Genomic DNA, 21,041 nt, shown 5'->3' on the forward strand with positions numbered 1-21,041 from the left:
ATCAGATTGTTGAAAATTGATGACCACAGAAAAGTCATTCCCAAAAAAGCAAAAGAAATCAAAGAAAAATATATGCCCAGAGTGGGCGGCCACCTCCTGAAACAGCCCCTCCAACACCCTTCTCGGACCCCTTCTGGGGTCCCCCTGACACCCTTCCAATTTGGGACATCCCTGCAATCCCTTCCAAGTTTTGAGACCCCTTTTTTGGCCCCCAAATTCACTCTGTCACTTCTCTTGTCCTTTTGGGCTTTGCAGAGACTGACCAGAGACTCTCCAAACCCCTGAGGCCCTCAAACTCCCCTCCTGGGGGCTTTTTGCCCTCCCTCCCTCAGGGATTTCAACTCTCTCTCCCAGGGTTCTCCCCTCCCCCCACATCCCCCCCATTTTTGTCACCCCCTAAAACCAACACCCAGGTCCCCCAAAACACAACTTTATTCACAGCCCAGCCCTGTCCATGCCCTCTCCACACCCCACAGGGGGTCCCGGTGTCACCTTCCCCACCCCCCTACCCCCCCCCCCCCTTCCCCGTGTCCCTTCTCCTATTTACAGCTCTGGGATGTGGTACCGACACGGAACAGCAAGGGGCACCAAGGGTGACACAGGGCGCGGGGTAGGCTTGGGGACATCAGCTCTGTGTCACTCTGTCCTGTGTATCCTCCTCCTTGGAGTCACTGTGTCCTGTCCTTGTTCCAGTCCAGGTGCCCCCTCACAGTCTCCCAGCTTGGTGTCACATTCCCTCACCTGTGGCATAACTCGTGTGACCCCAGCTCTGTCACCACGTCCTGCCCATGGAACACTCCCTGTGTCTCCTCACATGGTGGCACCATGTCTCCTGTCTGTAGCACAGTCCCTGTGGCCCACTGTCTGTGTGTCCCCACAGGTCTCCGACTGCTGGCACTGCCAGAGCATTATCCATTATAGTCCTTGTGTCCCCACCACGATGTCCCCTCAGGGCATGAAAAGCGGATGATGCCCCAACTATCCGTGTGTCCCCATGTCCCGGTGCCACTGTCCCCGTGCCCCTCAGGGCACAAAGAGTGGGCGGTGCCCCCAGCAGTGCAAGGACAGTGCCCCACTCTCCCTGTGCCCCCTCCGCAGTGTCCCCATGTTCCCTCGGGGCACGAAGAGCGGGTGGTGCCCCCAGCAGTGCAAGGACAGTGCCCCACTGTTCCTGTGCCCCCTCCGCAGTGTCCCCATGTTCCCTCAGGGCACGAAGAGCGGGCACTGTCCCCGCATTGTCCCCTCAGGGCACGAAGAGCGGGCGGTGCCCCCGGCGGTGCCTCCTGAGCGCGGCGCTCCGGGCGAAGCTCTCCCCACACTCCACGCAGATCAGTGGCTCCTGCCCGCAGCCGCCCTCGGCCCCTGCGGGCCCCTCGCCCTCGCCCCCCGGCCGAGGCCCCTTCAGAGCCCTCGGGGCACCGGCGGGGTGGGCGCAGCGCCGCGGCCGCGCTGCCCCGGACCCGGCGTGGGTGCGCTGGTGCTTGATGAGGTTCTTGCTCTGCGTAAAGCTCTTGCCGCACTCGGCGCAGCCATACGGGCGCTCCCCGGTGTGAATGCGCTGGTGCTGGATGAGGTTGGAGCTCCAGGAGAAGCTCTTGCCGCAGTGGCCGCACCTGTACGGCTTCTCTCCGGTGTGGGTGCGGCGGTGCTGCACCAGGTGCGAGTTCTGCGAGAAGCTCTTGCCGCACTCGCCGCAGGTGCTGGGCCGCTCGCCCGTGTGTGTGCGCTGGTGCCGCAGCAGCTTGGACCAGTGGCTGAAGCTCTTGCCGCACTCGTTGCAGATGAAGGGGCGCTGGCGGCCCCCGCCCCGCCGCCCCCCGCCCTCCTCGGAGCCCCCCGGGGCCGGGCCGGGGGTCCCGCGGGGCGGCGGGGGGCGCAGGGGGCTGTGCGGGATCACCGTGCGGATGATCTCGTGCGGCAGCACCTCGGCCTCGCTGTCACTCACGATGCCATCATCAGCTGGGGGGACATGGGGAGGGGGTGAGAGCACAGAAGGGCTTTCACTGGTCTCATTTGGACCTCCAAACCAAATGTTTGCTGTGACCCTAAAATGGGCTGGGACCCCAATAAAAATGTTTCCTGTATTCCTAAAATGGGCTGGGCCCCCTCCCCAGTGCTCATTGCACCCTAAAAGGGTGCCTGGAGCCTCCTCAAAATGTTTGTTGTGACCCAAAAAGGGGCTGGGCCTTCTCCTCAAATATTTATTGAGCCCCAGAAAGGGGTTGGGCCCCTGACCCAAATGTTCATTGTGACAAAAAAAGGGCTGCACCCCTGACCAAATATTCATTGTGCGCCAAAAAGGGGCCAGACATCCATCCCAAATGTTCACTGGATCCCAAAAATTGGCTGGATCCCTGACCCAAATATTTGTTGTGACCTAAAAGGGGGCACAAAAAGGGGCTGTGGCCCTCTCCAGTGCACCCCAGAAAGGGGCTGCAACCCCTCCCCAAATGTTCACTGTGCCCCAAAAAGGGGCTATGCCCCCTCCTGGAGTGTCTGGAGCCCCCCAAAAGTACCTGAAGGCCCCCAAAATTCCCAAAAACCCCTTCTTGGGGGGTCTGGAACCCTTTCAAGAGCGTTTTAAGCCCCCTTCAAATGCCTCTACCCCTCTCCAGTGATGTCTGTAGACCCCCAGAAGTGCCTTGAACCCCATCCCCAATGCCTCTACCCCCTTCTAGGTGCATCTGGAGCCCCCCCAAATTTGCTTACAGCCCCTCAAATTGCCTGCACCCCCTTCTTGGGGTGCCTGAGGCCCCCCAAATTTTCCTACAGCCCCCCCAAAAGTATTCGGATCCCCCCAAAATTTTCTGTACTGCTTTTCTGGGTTATCTGGAGCCCCTCATTCCCCCCCATCCACTTTTGGGGTCCCCCCCTCACCAATGAAGACCCTCCGGACCACGTCCCCCTCGTCCGAGTCCTGCAGCTCCACCACGTCCAGCTCGTCCTGCTCCATGGGGCCTCCTGCAGAGTCAAGGGGGGCCCTGAGCACCCCAAAACACCCCAGGACCCCCCTGAGCAGCAGAAAACCACAACTGCCTCCCCCCACAATTCCAAAACAATTCCAAAGGATTGTTTGCATCTTGGTTTCTGCTGTGCCCCCCAAATTTCTCAGTGTGACCCCAAATCCTTTTTTTCCCCCCTCAATCTCCATGTACCCCACCAAAATCCTTCTGTGTTACCTGTCCAAACCTTCAGGGAGATCCGAAATCGCCTCGTACCCCCCTAAGTCTCATCCCCCCAAAAACCTCTCTGCCCTCCCATCCATCTATTCCCCCCAAAATCTCTGTGTCACCCTAAATCTCTTCATGTCCCCACAAATCCCTCAGTGTAATCTCAAACTCCTCCATGTGGTCCCAGATCCCTCTGTGCCCCCCCAAATATCCTTGTTCACCCCATAAAATCCCTTTGTGTCCCCCCAAATCCTTCTGTGTGACCCCAAATCCCTCTGTGTCTCCCCAAATCACCCTGTACTCCCCAATTCCCCTCCCACCTGCTCTCTGAGGGTCTCGGGTGGGGGGGTCTCGCAGCTGCTCCGGACTCAGCCCCTAAAATCTGGGGTGAGGGGGATGGAGGGATGCAGATGGGGGGGGTGACAAAGCGGGGGGTCACCCAGTGCCCCTCAAAATCACCCAGGACCCCCCAAATCACCCAGGGTGCTCCCAAATTACTCCCAGTTCCCCCAAGTTTGCTCTCCCCCCACTTTAATTTTTCGAAGGGGGCACAAAAGAACAACAGAGCCCCAGGAGCCTTCCCCAAAATTCACCTCCCACCCCAAATCGAATACTGGGGGGGACTGACAGGTTTTTTTTTGAGGGATGCCCACTCTCTTTTTGCTCCTTCCAAAACGGTTCATCCACAGTGCCCCCCTCCAAATCCAACATGGAAGTAACCCAAATTTTTGGGGGGAGGCTCCCAAATTTTTTTGAGGGGGTCCCCACTGTCATTGCCCCCTTTCTGCCCCCCGCAAACCAGAGCCTGATCCCTCCTCCCAGCCCCAAATCCATCTCCCCTCCCGTCCCAAATCCAAGACGGCGGTTATCCACAACTGCAGGAGGGGTCTCCCAAATTTTTGTGGGAGGTCCCTACTCTCCTTTTTCCCTCTTTTCCAAATCTAAAAACGGCACACACCCCCCTCCCCTTCCATTGTCGCCCCCCTGCCACCGCCTTCCCCTTCCCAAATCCAAGACCGGGTGTATGCCAAATCGCAGAGGGATCTCCTGAATTTGGAGGGAGTGGGAGTGTTCCCCGCTCTCCTTTTCCCGTCTTTTCCAGCCCTACAAACGGTGCCTCATTTCCACCGCCCCACCCCCCCGGCTCCAATCCATCGTTTCGCTCTATCCCCTGGGTATCCCCAGCTGGACGGGATGGATCTCCCACATTTTTTTGGGGGAGTCCCCGCTCTATTCTCTCTCCTTTCCACCCCCAAAATCCGCCGTTCATCCACATCCCCCCCGCCCCAAATCTTTTGCCATGCCTCCGCCGTCGCCTCCCCATCCCAAATCCATGCCCGGGGGTATCTCCAGTTGGTGGAGGAGGAGGCGGGGGGGGATGTCCTCCCAGTTTTTTTGTGGGAGGGTTCCCACTCTCCTTTTTCCCTCATTTCCAGCCCCCCCAACGGCGCCCCACCGCCATCGCCTCCCCCATCTCAAATCTAACATCAGGGTATCCCAAACTCGGGGCATCTCCCAAATTTTCTGGAGGGGGTGTCTCCGTTTTTTCCCGTCCCCTTTTCCCCCCAAAAAACGGGCTCGTTTCCCTCCCCCCGCGCCCCCCGACTCACCTCGGCGGCTCCGCGGCGCGGGAGGGGCCGGGGGCGTTCCGGAGGGTTCCGGGGGTGGCTCCGGGGGTCCCGTCGGGCTCCGGGGTGCGGGGGGGTCGTGGCGGGGGCGTCCCCCGGGCGTGAGGCGAGCGCGGGGCCGGGAACAGGAAGGTCCCGTCATCCCATTCCCCGCCGGATGCGCCGCTGGGAAAAAAGCGGGGAAAAAACGCTGGGAAAAGTGGGGGGGAAACCTTGGAAAAAGGGAATTTGGGCGGGGGGAACCCCTAGGGGAAAAAAAAAAAAAAAGGGCGGGTCGCAGCAGGGACACCCCCGAACCGCCCGGTATTGACTGGAGGAATTGTGCGAATTGCCTGAATTGTTGGGGTTTGGTTATTTTGTTATAAAGGGGGGTGTTTTCCAAGCGGGAGATGGATCTCGGGGGGGAAGGGGGGGAGGCGGGGTGGGTTTAAGGGGAATAAGGACAGGGACCCCCCCCGACTTCTCCCTCCCCCCTTCCTGCTTTGTGTAACGGCAGCGACGCGTTTCCTGCCCCCCCCCGGGAATTAAAAATGGTTGGAATTACGCAACGAGGGCGGAGGGCTCGGCAGCGGCATCCAGGGATTCCGGGAACGGCGGGATGGGGGCTTCGGGGCGTCCTCTGCGCCCCCCCCCCAAATCCCTGAATGATCCCTCAGAGGGTTTTATCGGGGCGTTTCCTGCCCCTCTCCCTCCGACCCCCGGGAATCAGAAATTGGTTGGAATTACACAATGACGGATCACGGGATCCCGAGATAGAGGGATTCGGGGGGATCGGGGTTTTGGGGTGGCCCCTATGCCCCCCAGGTTCTCCCTCACGAGGGCCTGGGGATGCATTTCTGCTCCCCGCCCCCGCCATCCCTATAATTAAAAATGGTTGGAATCGCACAGCGAGGCTGGAGGGTTCAACAGTGGCATGGAGGGATTTTGGGATCAGGTCATGATAGGATTGCGGTTCTGGGGTGACTCCTGTGCCCTCCGAACGATGAGCCCCTCCCCCGATATTCTGGGGGTGCTTTTTTTGCCCCCCAACCTCCCAGTTAAAAATTGTTGGGATTATGCAACACAGCCAAAGATTTTGCAGAATTTTGTGATTCTGGGAGCATGGAATAGTAAGATCAGGGTTTTGGGGTGCTCCCCCTGCACCCCATGCCCCCAAAGCCCCCCAAAGGGTTTAGGGGTGCTGGGGTGAGAGTATGGGGTCTCCATCTCCTTCCCTCACCCCAGGCACTGGTTCCTGAAGGATGGGAAAAGCTCTGCATGGCCATACTGGGATCACTGGGGGTGACCCCAAAATCTCACAGTTGGACAATGTCATCACCCCTGGCTGGTGTCCCCAAATCCATATAGTGGAACAAGGCTGCTCAGAGACATTTAATTGTTGTCATCAGCAGATCCATGTGCCCAAATCCCAGGATTCCCATCCTGGGGACCCCATCCCCAGGGTTCTGGAATCCCTGTCCCCACCGGGGGTCCCCATCCCCGTCACAGTGTTCCCATCCCGACACCCCCATTCATGTGTCCCCATGCCACTCCCAATGTCTCCACAGGCTTGCCCTGATGTCCCTGTTTCCATCCTGGTGTCTCCATCTTGGTGTCCTTATCCCCATCTGCCCCCATAGGTCCAGGTGTTGCTGTCCCCATCCTCATGTCCCAATCCTGGTTTCACTGTCCCCATCCAGGTGGCGCTTTCCCCCCTCACATTTCCCACTTTTTTCATCTCTCCCCTTTCTTGCTTTTTTTCTCTTCTTTTCCCCCACCATTTCCCTCATCACCTTTTCCGCCCTTTTCCCCCTCACATTTCCCACCCTTTTTTCTCTCATGTTTCCCACACTTTTTTTTTCCTCCCTTTCCCCACCCTTCTCCCTCTCACCTTTCCTGCTGTTTTTTCCCCTCATGTTTCCAGCCCTTCTTCCCTCACATTTCTGACCCTTTCCCCCTCACGTTTCCCGCCCTTTTTGGCCTCACGCTTCCAGCCCTTCTTCCCTCACAGTTCTGACCCTTTCCCCCTCACGTTTCCCGCCCTTTTTGGCCTCACGCTTCCAGCCCTTCTTCCCTCACATTTCTCACCCTTTCCCCCTCACATTTCCATCTCTTTTTCCTCTCACCTTTTCCCACTCTTTTCCCTTCACCTTTCCCCCTCATTCCCTCCCAGGCTCTCCTGTGTGGAGGCAGCACAGGCGGCTCCTCGCTCCAGCACCACCATGGACTGGTTCCACTGCTGTCGCTGCTTCCGCCAGGATGGTGCCCACTTCGCCATCACCAACTGCGGCCACATCCTGTGCGAGGGCTGTGGGGGCTCAGGTAAAATTGAGGGAAACCCCCAGTTTAAGCCCTTTAAATGCTGAGAAAGGGGGAGTTTCCTTCAATTTAGCCCCTTAAAATGAGAGGGAAAGGAAGGGTCACCTCAACTCAAGGAAATAAATGAGGGCTCTGCCCTCAATTTAAACTCCTAAAATATCGGGGAAAGAGGGTTTTCCCTCAATTTCTGTCTTTTAAATTATGGGAAAAGGAGAATTTCCCCTCAATTTACACCCTTAGCATGGTGGAAATGGAGGATCCTGCCTCAATTTAAAACCCTAAAATGAAGGGAAATGGTCCATTTCCCTCAAGGAACACAATTTTTGGGACTTTTGGACATATTTTTCTCTCACTTTTCTCACTTTTTTCTCCCCTTCTCACAGGTCCCTGCCCAGTCTGTGGCACCGCCTGCCGCTACCTGCCCATTTCTGATCAGGCCAGTGTCCTCCATGTTGTTCCCCACATCCCCTTCCTACCCTTTTCCCTTCCCGTTCCCAACCTTCTTCCCATCCTTTTGACACCCCCATGCCCAACAGATGCGCCCAGAGGAGAAGGTTTTCTTCAAGAACCCAGTGGCCCTCACCCTCAAGCACCTTGCCCACATCACGCAGGTAAGGAGGACAGGGGTGACGGAGGATGAAGTTCCACCACTGTCCCCACCCCACACACTGGGGGGTACAAGGGAGTGACCCACATCCCCCAGGTGTGGCAGTTCCAGACGGCACAGGCACAACTTCTGGTGGACTTGCACCGGGACAGAACTCGGCGGGTGCAGGCAGAGCTGGACAAGGCCAGAGAGGAGCTGGGGAAGAGGAGGAGGTGAGGGGGACGTTATGGAAGGGGGTTCACACCTCCATCTTGGGCTCCTCTGGGCATGTGGGTGAGGCAGCACTCCTTGGTCAACACCTTAATGACAGTCCTCAGCCTTCTGGCCCCTTTTTTGGGAGGATCTTATCCCCCCTTGGCTGCCACATTGGTGACAGCATGTTCTGCCATTCACTGCCATCTTGGTGAGTTCCCACCCCCTTGCTCTGCCCCCCTCAGCTGCACTATGGAGGGACCCCCACCCCAAATGTGGGGGAAAACCCACCCTCCATTAAATCCTCCCCCTTCCCAGGGAGCTGGAGTCACTTCGCCGGGAGAATGAGGAGCTGCGCCGCATGCAGGTGGCCCCTAAAGCCCCCCTTCCCCTTCTCTGGCCCCCAAACTCCCCCCCCCAAATCCCTCCTGCCCCTTACCTCACTCCCAAAACTGTCCCCCCCAAATCTCCCCACACAGCTCTCCCCAGGCTGGCACTGGAGCAGCCACAGCAGCACTCCCCATCCCTCCCCCACACATTCAGGTAAGTGCCCCCCAAATTTGTAGGGGAGTCTTTCACGCCGTAAAACAGCTCCTCATCCCCTCCTTGCCCATAGGGATTCTCCCAAATTTTCTGTCTCCTTTCCAGTCACCCCCCAGCCCCGCCGGCAGCTCAGCAGTCAAGTGGTCAGGTAAGGGGTGTGGGGCATCCTAACTTGGGATGGGGTTCCCTCAATTTCACAAGGGGGGGGTCCCCCAAACTTCCCTCCTCTCTTTTGCAGCCGCTTGGCCCCACTGGAGCCCCCCCAGTCCCACAGCACCCCAGGATGGCAGGTGAGACCTCACCCCAAATGGGGGCCACCCCAAATTAGGGGGGTTCCCATAATGGTTTGCTCTCCCACCACAGGCTGGCGTAGCCTACAGAAATTCAGGGACCTCCAGCGTAGGTGAGTGACCCCAAATGCTACAGGATTTACCCCAAGGTAATGTCCCAAGCCCTGCCCTTCAGCTCCAAGCACCATCCCCTTTCCCCCCTTTTTAGGAGGGACCCTAAAAGCTCATATAGGGCCTCATACCCCCATGGTGTTACCCCAAACCCCTGATCTCTCCCCACAGGGACCCCAAAGCCCCACGGAAGGAGCCCAGAGCTCCCCAAACCCCCTGCAGGACCCCAAGCCCTCCCAGAGAAACCCCTGACCCTGATCTGTGGGGTGACCTTAAAAAAACCCCTAATGCCCCTTTCCTCCCTCAGCGCCCCCCTTGGCTGGGACAAGCGAGGTACAGGTACTGGGGGCACTAGGAGGAACTGGGAGGGGATTGGGGGCCTTGGAATAAACCGGGAGATGTGGAGAGGCGAATCTGTGGGGACTGGGATAAACTGGGAGGGACTGGGAGGGGATGTAGGAAGCCCCAGGAGGGACCTGGGGGCTCTGGGAGGGGAGATTGCTTACTGGGAGAGAATTTGGATTCCTGGGAGCACTGGGAGGGGGTGTTTGGGTTACTGGTAGGGGGGCTTGGTGATACTGGGAGCACTGGGAGGACCCCAGCTCCACCCCCTCCTCCTTGACCCTCCCTTATCCCACCGCTTTTCCTCCGAAATCAAGATAAAACCTCCAAATGCAGTAGCTATTCCCCAAATTCAGAGGCCACCCCCCCCCAAATTCTGTAACCAAGCCCGCCCAGAATTCAGTAGCCACCCCCCAAATTGCGATAGCCACCCCGATATTCGGTAGCCAGGAATTTAATCTTCTTTATTTAGAGCTCTGCTCTGCGGCTGGCGAGGGGCGGGCGCTCCCAGTGGGATCTCAACCCACGGCCATAAAGGACAAACAGAGATCTCTGACGGGATCCGAGGCTCCTGAACAGGAGCTCCGGGGCTTCCCTGGATGTTATACCTGGAAATAACTGGGGGCAGAAGTTGTTAAAAAGGAATTAAAAAAAAATTCCAATTTTGGTGCCGTTTTGGGTCCGTTTGTGGGGCCGGGCTAGGGGGGCGTGGCCTCTCTACGGCGAGGCCCCGCCCCCCGGGCGCATCGAGGTTGTGTTGCTGCGTTCCTTTTGGTTGGTAGCTCGGTGTGGGCGTGGCCTAAGGGGAAAGCGGGATATGGAGGCAAATTGGGAAAAAATGGGGAAAATTGGGGGAAAATTAAGGGGGTTACGAGGAGGGGGTCTATGGAGGAGGGGGAGGGCCTTCGTGATCATAGGAAAGCGCGGATTGGTGAAAATCCGATGGAAGGCGTGGCTTAAGAGCGATCGGTGCTGGGGATTGGAGGACAGCATGCAGGGGGCGGGACCAGCTCGGGAGCCGGAGCCGGATTTGTGGCGAGGCGGTCGGGCGGGGCACTTGGTGTGACGTCACTTCTGGTTAGCGGTATTTCCGCGTCAAGCTTGGCCAGCCGCCGCTGGTGGTCCGGGAGCGGCTCGGGACCCCGGAACCGCCCCGCGACCGCTCCGGGGCCACTCCGCATTCCTCCGGAGCAGCCGCCGCTCCACCTCCGGACTCTCCTGCGGCTCGGCCCGGCCCGGGCCGCTCCCTCCCCGCCCCGGGTCCGGCGCGGGGCTCGGCGGGGCCGGCCGGGGATGCCGCGGCGCGGCCCGCGCCATGTGGTACATCATGCAGAGCATTCAGAGCAAGTACTCGCTGTCCGAGCGCCTTATCCGCACCATCGCCGCCATCCGCTCCTTCCCTCGGGACAACGTGGAGGATCTCATCGGCCGGGTGAGGCCCCGTGGCCGGGACATCCCAGCCCTTCCGCGGTCGGGCCGGCCTGCTTGAGTCCCGCCCGGACTCCGGGTGCCTCTGACGGGCAGTGCCGAGCAGTCGCCGGCTGTCCCGCTCCCTGCGGAGCTTCCGTGGGGATCCCCTGGAGGGATTTTCCCGGGAGGGTAAGATCAGGGCATCTCCGGTTGGTTTAGAGACTCCAGGCTTTTCCTTCCACCCTCCGAACCCCCGGGGCTGGCGGTGTGTCTGGGGGTCTCCGGGCACCGTTTGGTGACAGTGAATTAGTGAAACACAAGCGGGAGCTGGAATTAAGACCGGAAGTGTTTTGCGAACAAACCCCCGGGATTTCTCCTAATTATGCCTTTCTTGAAGGGATGGGAAGGGCAGGGAAAGGATGGGTTTTGCTGACCCCGAGGCGGTTCCTACAAACCCTCGGGGTTTGTGTGAATTAACCGTTTCTGAAGGGATGGAAATGGGGAGTTCCTTACCAGGGGTGTTCCTGTGCTCCCCAGGGCGCCGATGTGAACTGCCTGCACGGCACTCTCAAACCCCTGCACTGTGCCTGCATGGTGGCTGATGCCGACTGCGTTGAGCTGCTGCTGCAAAAAGGAGCTGAGGTAAAGCTTTGGAAAAACCGAAAACAGGTGGAAAATTCCGAGATAAGGGGCAGGGAAGTCAGGAAGAGCTGATTAAGAGCTGATGTTGGAGCTGATGTGCTTAAGTTGGATTTTGGGAAAACATTCTTCCCCCTGAGTGTCGCAAGCTCCGGAAACTGGGGTTTGGACAATGCTCCCAGCATAGGGGGGGATTTTTGAGTGTCCTGTGCAGGGCCAGGGCTTGGATTTGGAGATCTTTGTAGGTCTTTTCCACCCCAGGATATTCCATGGGCTTGTATTTCCTCACAAAGCGGCACCAGGGGAAGGTTCACTGTTCCAACAGGGAGGGAATTCTTGGGCTGAGATTTTCGGGAGAGGAGGAAGGATTGAAACCTAAATTTTTGCACTGAGATTTCAGGAGGCTGGGAAGGAAGAATTAAACCCTACATTTGCTGGATTTTTTACCCCACTTTCCCCTGGCTACTTGGCTAAAACCCTTCCTTATTTTTCCCTACATTTGGGATTTGGGACCTTTAGCTCTTCCCTTGCTGCAGGATCCAGCTGGAGCCACTCCCTGACCCCCAAACCTTTTTTTTTTCTCCCCCAGGTGAACGCCCTGGATGGCTACAACCGGACAGCCCTTCACTATGCAGCAGAAAAAGATGAAACCTGCGTGGAGATTTTATTGGAGTACGGAGCCAACCCCAACGCCCTGGACGGCAACAAGGACACGCCCCTGCACTGGGCGGCCTTCAAGAACAACGCCGAGTGCGTGCGGGCCCTGCTGGCCAACGGCGCCCTGGTCAACGCCCTGGACTACAACAACGACACCCCCCTGAGCTGGGCGGCCATGAAGGGCAACCTGGAGAGCGTCAGCGTCCTGCTGGACTTCGGCGCCGAGGTGCGCGTGGTCAACCTGAAGGGCCAGAGCCCCATCTCGCGCCTGGTGGCGCTGCTGGTGCGGGGCCTGGGCACGGAGCGGGAGGATTCCTGCCTGGATTTGCTGCACAGAGCCACGGGACACTTCGAGCTGCGCAAGAACGGGAGCCTGCCCTGGGAGGTGGCCCGCGACCCGCAGCTGTGCCAGCGGCTGACGCTGCTGTGCTCGGCGCCGGGCACGCTGCAGGCGCTGTCGCGCTACGCCGTGCGCCGCTCGCTCGGCCTGCGCTTCCTGCCCCAGGCCGTGCAGCAGCTGCCGCTGCCCGCCTGCCTCAAGGAGTACCTGCTGCTGCTCACCTGAGCCAGGGACAGCTGCCCTTCCCCTCCCCGGAGGATCCCCGCTCACTTTGTCACTTCCCAGGTTCTTCTCCATGGTTTTTGTTCCCCTCAGCCACCCAGCACCCTGCTGGCCCCTCACGCTGCCTCCCTTTCCTCCCCTTGGCCCTTCCATTTTGTCCCCTCCCTTTCTCCCCCTGTTCTGTCACGCTCCCTCCATTTCCTCCTTTCTGTTCCCTCTGCTTCTCTCCCTGTCCCCCCATTTCACTCTCCTGCAATGAACAATATCCCTCTGATGGCAAATTATATCCCAGCTGTTGGATTGATCTGTTTTTCCCCTTTTTTTTTTTTTTTTTTTGGTTTTTTTCCTTGCAAAAGGAAGGTTTTAAAGGAAAAGTCTCCTTTGAGGAAGGACCCAAGGCAAGAAATTGTAGGTTGGGATGCAGAGTAATCCTGTGGGATGGGTTGGCTGAAAATCAAAGATCCAGGTGTTTCTCCAGCATGGAGAGTGAAGTTCTGCCTGTTTATCCATAACTTTTATGCTACATCAAGAAACCACCTCAAAAACCAAAATTTTGCAGGGCTGGAATTCTTGTAGGTGAAAGAAATCTCTTCCAGAGAGCTCCACATGAAGCTGAGGGCTTCCCTCCCACCTCTTCAAGGTTCCTGAGGTTTCCCTCTAGGAATTCACCCTTTGATATTGGTTTGGGGGGGGGGGGGGTTGGGATCTATTCCAGGATCCAATGGAAGAGCAGATCTCCAAGGTGAAACCAAGTGGCTAAAAACTGTCATTGTTGTTTCCTGGGATGAACTTGGGGCACAAATTTTACCTGTTTTATCCCTCTGTGTTATGCTGGGCAGGGAAATCCTGAGGATGAGGAGGGATTTGGTGTCAGTGGGGTCCAGGTTTGCCTTTCCATGGATTCACAGACACCTGGAGCACTTGGACAAGCACTGAATTTATTGAAACATCTCCACTTTATGACTTTTAACCCTAAAAACCTCAACCTCCACCATCCATCCTCAATTTAACCTGATACCGCTTGGGGACCCCTTCTCAAAATCCCATAAAATCCCTGAAAAGCCCCAGGATGTTGTGAGAAAAGGGGATTTTTGGGGTTCCTCAGGCTGGCAGTGACTGCTGTCCCTGTCACAGAGTGGCCTCGGGGACCAGGACCTTGCGGGTCAGGTGCTCCAGGTGCGCCGTCTCAGATGTGTCTAGCTCGATGTTGTACTTGGCTAGGATTTTGAGGATGGGCCGCAGTTTCAGCCACCACTGCTCCTTGGGGATGCGGTGCCTGAGGGGACAGAGACAGACTGGGGATATCCCTGGGGAGGGATCCCAGGCTTTGTCCCACTTTCCCAGGGTGGGGAAGGGAGGGACAGGGAGGGAGACGCACTCGAAATCCGTCTGCTGGCGCAGCTCAGCGATGGGCTGGAACACCAGGCTGCGCTTGCGCATCCCCAGCAGGCACGCCGAGTCCGCCGTGTTGGCAAAGATCCGGCCTGGGAGGAACACAGGAATGGTAGGGAACCTCCTGGAGGCAAGTTGGGAATGGTTGGGATCCTCCAGGGACGTGGGAGGGAAGGGTGGGAATGTTTGGTAATCTTCAGGGATGGGAAAACACCTGGGACAGGACGTTGGGAATGTTTGGGATCCTCCTGGAGCAGGGGTTGGGAATGCTGGGGATGCTGCATGAGGGTAAAACCTATGGGAGGGTAGGTTGGGGATATTTGGGACCTTTCAAAAACATGGGAGGGGAGTTTAGGAATGTTTGGGATCATCCAGGAGTGGGGAACATCCCCCAGAATCCACAGGAGGGCTTTTTGGGAATGGTTTGGGAATGTAGGGTCACTCTGGGGCCCCTTTGGGATCCCCCATCCAGCAGCACCCACCATGCCGGGAGCACTCCTTGATCTTCCCGGTGATCCAGGCCACGGCCTTGGCGCCCATCTTGGTGCCGAAATTACGGTCAAAGGGGGTGGGGCTGCCTCCCTGCCCCAGGAGAATCCAGGATGAGCCAATGAAATCTCCCAAATCCCAATCCCCTTCCCAGGGAAATCCCCTGAACACCGATCCTGTTCCTGGGGGAATTCCCAAACCCTCACCCCATTCCCACCTGCTGCATGTGCCCCAGGACGTTTTTCCGGCAGTCAAAAATCCCTTTGCCCTCCTCACAGTAGAGGTTGTAGATGAAATCTGTGGTGTAGTTCTCATTGCAACGCTCATTCCTGCACCAGGGACAGGATCAGGCCCAAATCCCATAATTCACCCCATCCCAAACAATTCCACTGATCCCAAACAGCAGCACCACAATGAGACTCCAAATCTTCCATCCCTTGCCCATCACCAATGTGAGAGCCCAGTTCCCCTGATCCCAAACCCAATCCCCACGGGGGTGCCATGAGGTCCTCCCAAGGCTGGAACCCACCTGAGCACAAGCCCCCTCTTCACCGTGGTCTTCATCTTCTCTGTCAGGTGGTCCACATTGGCCTGTGGGGTCGGGAATGGAGGTGGGAGCGGGGTCAGTGGGGAACCTACTCGTTGCACACTACCCGGGTGCCACTGGGGACTGGGGACAAGACTGTCCCCACCTGCAGGTCACGGCTGCTGAAGGGCTCTTCGAAGATGTAGGCGGCGTCGGCGCCGGCCGCCAGCCCAGCCATAGTGGCCAGGTAGCCACAGAAGCCACCCATGGTCTCGATGATGAACACACGGCGCTTAGTGCCTGCAGCCGACTGCTTTATCAGGTCACACGTCTGCAGTGGGGACAGGATTTGGGGTCAGGAAAAGGGGTTTAGGGCCAGGGAACTTGGGATGCCCACTGCAGACTGCTTGATCAGGTCACATGTCTGAAATGTGGGATTTGGGGTCAGGAAAAGGGGTCTAATGTCAGGGCAGTTGGGGGATTTCCATCAGGGTCTCAGAGAGGTGATAGAGGTAGGAGAAGTGCTTTGGGATAAGGGGAATTTGAGACTTCCACTGGGATCTTACTGCGATGATGATGTTTAGCATCAGGAGGGATATGGGGTACAGGATTTGGGTTCTCACTGTGGTGATGATGTTTGGGAGCAGAGGCTACAGGATGGGGTGTCCGACCAGGGTGATAGTGTTTGGGACAAGGGGGATTTTGGGGAGGTATCTGGGGTCTCACAGTGGTGATGGTGTTGAGGGCGGTGTCAGCGCCGATGCTGAAGTCAGAGCCGGGAACGTTGTTGGAGACGGTGGCGGGCACGATGCACAGGGGGATGCAGAGCTCCTCGAAGCGTGCCCGGCCCTCCACCAGCTCCAGGCCACCTGTGAACGCCTGAGAGACAATGGGAACATCAGGGGACAATGCAGAGAGGAGAGGAGAGGAACAGTGGGGGCACTGACCACACCTTGACCAGACCTGGCCCTCCACCAGCTCCAGGCTGCCTGTGAATGCCTGGGGGATGGCAGAGGGACCCTGACCCCACCCTGGCCACACCCCAACCATGCTCTGACCAAGCCCCACTGACCCCACCCTGCTGACCACACCCTGCCCACACGGCACTGACCTCAAAGCCACCGATGATGATAAGACCATGAATCCCAAATTTGCTGATGTTGGCGCTGATCTCCTCAAAATGTTTCTTGGGCAGAGTCCTGGGAAGGGGAGACTCCTTGGGATGAGCCTGACCAGAGGGGGACCCCAGAGGAACCCCAAATGACCCCACACGCAGCGGGGACTCACCTCTTGGTGCCTAGTTTGGATCCTCCCAGCCCCGTCCAGCTGCCCACAGTATTCCAGCTGATCTCCTCCACCTGAGGGGTGAAACAGGGGTTTAATGGGGTGGGAGAAGGATCTGGGGTCACAATGGCCCCCCTCAGCCCTCTCAGAGTGACATTGGGCTCACACAATGTCCCCTCAGCCCTCTCAGGAGGTCACACAATGTCCCCTGGCTTGGGGACAGCAGCAGATCAGACCCATAGCAGGGCTGGGGTTTGGACAGGGATTAAACACCCCCATCCTGAGGAATCTCCATCCCTGCAGTGCCACAACTGCCCCTTCCCAAGTCCTTTTCTTTCACCCTTCTCCCACATGGATCTCCCCATCCCAAAATCCAACCCGTCAAATCCATCATGCCCTGGCCACCCCTTCATCCCATAGGGATCTCCCCATCCCAACTCCTTTCACCCATAGGACCCTCACTATCCCGAATGCCAGCCCCTCAAATCCATCCCAAGCCCTGTTCCCTGTGCCAATCTCCCCATCCCAGTTCCTCTCCTGACCCTTTTCCCACCCCATTCCCCTCGGGACCCTCACCATGCCAAAGGCCAGCCCCTCGAAGCCGTCGTGCACGGCGAGCATGCGGTGCCCGTGGATGAGGCCGATCCTCACGGTCGACCGCACGGCCGCGTTCATCCCTGCGGCCGGAGCGCCCACGTTCATCACGGCCACCGTGTACCCGCTCTGGGGACAGGGACAGGGCTCACTGGGGGTTGGGGTGGGATTGGGTGGTATCCGTGCCTGGGATGGAATTGGGGTGTCCCAGCTCAGGCCCCTCCCCAGTGCTCCCTACCTTGGTGGCAGGCGGGCGGATGTGAGCCAGCAGCTTGTAGACATTCCAGTTGTTCTGAAAGCTCCTAAAAATCAGGGAAGTTGGGGTTTTGAGACGGTTTGAGGACATTGGGGTTTCAGGGACAGGGACACGGAGGTGCCACCCACCGGCCCCGCAGCTTCAGCGCATCCTCAAAGCGTCCTTCATTCATGGCTGTGGTGACGTCCTTGGTCTGGGGGCACAGAGGGGGATTGGGGTGGGATTGGGGTTTCCTGGGTGGAATTGGGGTGTCCTGGGGTGGGATTAGGGTGTCCTGGGTAGTGTTGGAGTGTTTTGGATGGGTTTGGGTTGGAATGGGGTGTCTTGGGGTGGGATCCATCCCTGGGGCTGGCTTGGTGACACTCCCTGGAGGATTTGGAGACATCTTAGGGATGGGAACCATCTTAGGGACCCAGACTGGGTCTGGGACCACTCCCAGCGTCCCCCCATCCCCACTCACCACCTGGACACATTCCATGAGGGGCAGGCGCACGGCCTGGTTGCCGGACAGACTGACCACGCAGGCCGGCGTCTCTGGTGTCCCCTCAAGCAGTGCCATCACAGCCTCCACACCCATCCTGCTGGCCTGAGGGGACATCAGGGGTGTCACCTCCCAAGGGGGGCTGTCAGTCACCTCCAGGTCCCTTTGTTTGGGACCGGGGTGAGGAAGGAGGTGCCCACCAGGATGCGGTCGAAGGCTGAGGGGGTCCCCCCACGCTGGACATGGCCCAGGATGGTCACCCTGGTGTCGTACCCCAGACGTTTCACCACCAGCTGCAGGGACACAGGAGAGCTCTGGGACTGGCCCCAAAAAGGGAGGGGGCAAAGGGGGATGTCCCCCATGTCCCCCCATCCCCACTCACAGCTTTGATCTCGTCCGAGGTGATGGCCTTGCCGTGCTTGTCGATGGCGCCCTCAGCCACAATGATGATGTTGAGCCTGGAGCCACCATCACGGGTCTGGGGGGGGGATCACAGGGTGTCAGCAAGGATAGGGACGGGGGGAGATCATCCCTCCATCCCTCCATCCCCATGTCCATCCCTCCCTCCCACCTCAGTCAGCCTCCTGCACAGGTGCTCCTCCCAGTCGTCCTCAGGGGGTGACTCAGGGATGAAAACCCAATCAGCACCACAGGCCAGGGCTGTGATCAGCGCCAGGTACCTGAAATGGGGCCAAAACCTGCTTTTGAGCCACTTCCCCCAGTTTTTGGGGTGACAAGAACCCCTCCTAGGTGCCAGAACGTACCCGCAGTGCCGCCCCATCACCTCCAGCACAAAAGTCCTCTGGTGGCTGTGGGGACAAGAAAGCGTCACCCACCCGAAACGGGAACACCGGGGGCTGGGGGACAACAAGAGTGTCCTTGTCACCTCTGCGCTGTGGTGGTGATGGCGTCCACGATCTCCATGATGCGGTGCAGCGCCGAGTCGGTGCCGATGGTCATGTCAGTGCCACAGAAGTCGTTGTCGATGGAGCCCACCATGCCCACGATGTTCAGGTGGCTCGAGCGCTGCGCCTCCTCTGCCGTGATGCCACCTGGGGAGAGGGTGGGCAGGAGGGGGACACCATCCCCAGATGGTCACTTGGGGGGTAGAGGTGTCAAAGGGATTGTTTGGGGGAAAAACACTCAGCTTTGGGTAACAAAACACCGTATTTTTGTGTAGGACACCTTGATTTTGGAACCAAAGTTTTTTTGGAATCACAAACTTACATTACACTGCAACAACAAACCTTCCCACACCCTCCTTTCCTGACGCGAGACCCCCCCCGAAAATGTCCCCTTAGGGGGAAGCAGTGCCACAAATCTCTGTTTTGCAGGAAAACCTCAAATTTTTGAGTGCCGCACCCTGCGTTTTTTAACCACACCCTCTTTTCCTTCTGTGTCCCCCTTTAAAACATCTTCAACAGTGCCCCAAACCTCCATAATTATGGAAAAAAAAACAATTTTGGAGTTTCACTTCCTGATTCAAAACCAAACCTTTCCACATCCCCTGTTCTCTCTCTGCCCTCCTTCAAAGTGTCCCCTTGGGGAGCAAAAGTGTCCTAAACTTCCATAATTAGGGAAGAACACCACATTATTATGTGCGAAAACCCAAATTTTTTTGTGCTTTTGAACCCAAACCTTTCTCTTTTGACCCCAACCCTTTCCCTGTGCCCCCCTCCCTCTCCCTCACCCCAGGAGGGTTTCGGGGCTCCCCCGGTGTCCCCCCCATACCGGTTTTGAGCAGCTCTGCCAGGAGCCCGCCCCACTCGGCGCGGAAGGTGTCGGCACCGGTGAGGCTGCCGTCGCCGCCGATCACGCACAGGTTGGTGATGCCGCGCTTGACCAGGTTCCGCGCGGCGCGCAGCCGCCCCTCGCGCGTGCGGAAATCCTGGCAGCGCGCGCTGCCAATCACCGTGCCACCCTGGGGAGGGACGGTGGGGCACGGCTGGCCTTGGGGCTGGCTGTCCATCCCTGTGTCTGTCCACCCCTCTGTCCATCCGCCCATCTCATCCCCATGTCCATATCTCTGTCCCATCCTCATATCCACCCATCCATCCATCCATCCATCCATCCATCCATCCCATCCCATCCCCACGTCCGTCCCTGTGTCCATCCCTGTGTCCACCCTTCCCTCCCTCCCCCCATCCCAGCTCTGCTTCTGGGTCATTTTCTGTTGAGCCCAGGCTCAGACTGGAACCAGTGAGGGACAAACTGGGACCAGTGAGAAGCATGCCCAGTGCCTCCCCAGCCCAGGAGGTGATTCCCCACTGTCCCCCTGTCCATGTGTCCCTCACCAGCTGCAACATCATGGACACACTTTCCCACGTGGCCTCCCTGATGTGGTCACCCACCGTCCACCAGCCCCTGGTAGCCCTGTGGGGACAGAACGGACAGTGGTTCAAGGACACCTTTTCCCAAATTTTGCGGTGGGGCTGTGGAATTTCGGGGTTGGGGCTGACACTGACCTCACACACGAAGAACACTTTGGCCCCGGTGTAGATCCCCACACGCACCACGGCGCGCGCACGGCCGCGTTCATCCCTGTGGGGCACCGCCATCATCCTGTCACCCCTTGGTGACATCCCCAAGCCCCTGTCACCTCCCTGCAGCTGCCACCCCTCAGTGGACACCCCCAATCTGTCCCCCCCGTACCCCCCCTGTCCCCCCCTCGCAGCTGCCACCGCCTGGGTTATTTTTGCCCCGGTGACCTTTGGTGGCAGCGCCTGACATGGGTGACAAACACGGGGGTGGGGGGAGGGGACACTCGGGGGGGGGGGCCCCCATGGCCTGGCAGCCCCCCCGTGTCTGTCCGCCCATCCTTGGGGACCCCCCAGAAAAATCCCAAATCTGGGGATGAATCCTTGGAATTTTGGGCAATCCTGATTATTGTGGCTCAGTACCAAAGTGCCACCGGCGCCCACTTGGAGTCCCCTGCCCGAATTTTGTCACCGTTGTTCCCCTCTGCTATCCCAAAACCCCTCGAGCTCCACCCGACCCCAAACCCCCACCAAGGTCATTCCCAGAACCTCAATCCAGGGAAAACCCTGATGGTTGTGGCATCAAAATCCTGATTTTTACCTCAAATGAGCGGTTTTAGGTACTTGGTGGTTTGGGGGGGGGGGGGGGGAGTTTTAAGGGATTTGGGGGGGGGAATTTTGGGGTGGGGGGGGATTTTGGGGGGGTGGATTTGGGAGGGGGGGGGCTTGGGGATTCCGGGGATCCCAGGGGATTTGCGGAGTTTTGGAGGAGGGGGGAGAAATTCGGGGGGGTTTGGGGGGATTTCCAGGGATTTCGGGCTGGGGATTTCTAGGGATTTTGGATCCCGGGGGTTTTGAGGTGCTCTTACCCTGCGCGTCCCCCCCGGAGGTGAGGACGGCGATGGCTTTGCCGACCCCCAGGGTCTCAGTGTGCTGGGGTCCCGCGGGGCTCGGGGGCATTTTCCTGCCTGGAAAAAATCGGGAAATTCGGGCAAATCCCAAGGCGGGACGGGCGGCTCTGTCCCTCTGAGTGACGCTGCCAGCGCAGAGTGGCACCCTGGGGAGGAACGCGGCGACACTGGGACAGCCCCGC

The 21,041-nt window shown here is 58.4% G+C and overlaps 4 protein-coding genes across 7 annotated transcripts; 2 read left to right on the forward strand and 2 right to left on the reverse strand.

Moving 5' to 3' along the window:
• Positions 1 to 521: 521 nt before the first annotated feature.
• LOC134431353 (zinc finger protein 787-like) lies at positions 522 to 5,227 on the reverse strand. The gene is made up of 3 exons (XM_063179358.1): positions 4,781 to 5,227; positions 2,878 to 2,961; positions 522 to 1,959 (listed from the first exon to the last, which is right to left on the reverse strand). Exons 1-3 carry the CDS (start codon positions 4,938 to 4,940, stop codon positions 1,244 to 1,246), a joined length of 960 nt encoding a protein of 319 aa, XP_063035428.1. The 5' UTR covers positions 4,941 to 5,227; the 3' UTR covers positions 522 to 1,243.
• A 95-nt stretch (positions 5,228 to 5,322) lies between these two features.
• RNF212B (ring finger protein 212B) lies at positions 5,323 to 9,847 on the forward strand. 4 transcript variants are annotated; one of them, XR_010030958.1, is made up of 11 exons: positions 5,323 to 7,099; positions 7,480 to 7,532; positions 7,633 to 7,707; positions 7,800 to 7,915; positions 8,214 to 8,262; positions 8,375 to 8,438; positions 8,512 to 8,586; positions 8,677 to 8,728; positions 8,802 to 8,841; positions 9,147 to 9,178; positions 9,654 to 9,729. XR_010030958.1 is itself a non-coding variant. In XM_063179293.1 (11 exons), exons 1-11 carry the CDS (start codon positions 7,000 to 7,002, stop codon positions 9,714 to 9,716), a joined length of 687 nt encoding a protein of 228 aa, XP_063035363.1. In that variant the 5' UTR covers positions 5,323 to 6,999; the 3' UTR covers positions 9,717 to 9,847. The 4 variants fall into 4 exon arrangements, 2 of the variants coding, with proteins under 2 accessions (XP_063035363.1, XP_063035364.1); XR_010030959.1 differs by having other exon boundaries at positions 9,147 to 9,172; positions 9,654 to 9,721; XM_063179293.1 differs by having other exon boundaries at positions 8,544 to 8,586; positions 9,654 to 9,847.
• Positions 9,848 to 10,438: 591 nt separating this feature from the next.
• On the forward strand, positions 10,439 to 12,753 carry ASB8 (ankyrin repeat and SOCS box containing 8). Its single transcript, XM_063179416.1, has 3 exons — positions 10,439 to 10,613; positions 11,129 to 11,233; positions 11,820 to 12,753. Exons 1-3 carry the CDS (start codon positions 10,497 to 10,499, stop codon positions 12,450 to 12,452), a joined length of 855 nt encoding a protein of 284 aa, XP_063035486.1. The 5' UTR covers positions 10,439 to 10,496; the 3' UTR covers positions 12,453 to 12,753.
• Positions 12,754 to 13,367: 614 nt separating this feature from the next.
• Positions 13,368 to 21,041, reverse strand: LOC134431394 (ATP-dependent 6-phosphofructokinase, muscle type-like). Its single transcript, XM_063179415.1, is given in 24 exon segments — positions 13,368 to 13,725; positions 13,828 to 13,933; positions 14,324 to 14,423; positions 14,548 to 14,659; positions 14,860 to 14,921; positions 15,023 to 15,187; positions 15,583 to 15,735; positions 15,968 to 16,055; positions 16,144 to 16,214; positions 16,717 to 16,863; positions 16,973 to 17,036; positions 17,119 to 17,183; positions 17,451 to 17,576; positions 17,672 to 17,764; positions 17,854 to 17,949; positions 18,043 to 18,151; positions 18,236 to 18,280; positions 18,358 to 18,523; positions 19,203 to 19,392; positions 19,766 to 19,819; positions 19,821 to 19,844; positions 19,937 to 19,993; positions 19,996 to 20,012; positions 20,818 to 21,041. Coding segments are annotated over 24 exon segments (2,349 nt in total). The 5' UTR covers positions 20,909 to 21,041; the 3' UTR covers positions 13,368 to 13,577.

This window comes from Melospiza melodia, chromosome 31 (genome assembly GCF_035770615.1).
Source record: "Melospiza melodia melodia isolate bMelMel2 chromosome 31, bMelMel2.pri, whole genome shotgun sequence".
Lineage (NCBI taxonomy): Eukaryota > Metazoa > Chordata > Aves > Passeriformes > Passerellidae > Melospiza > Melospiza melodia.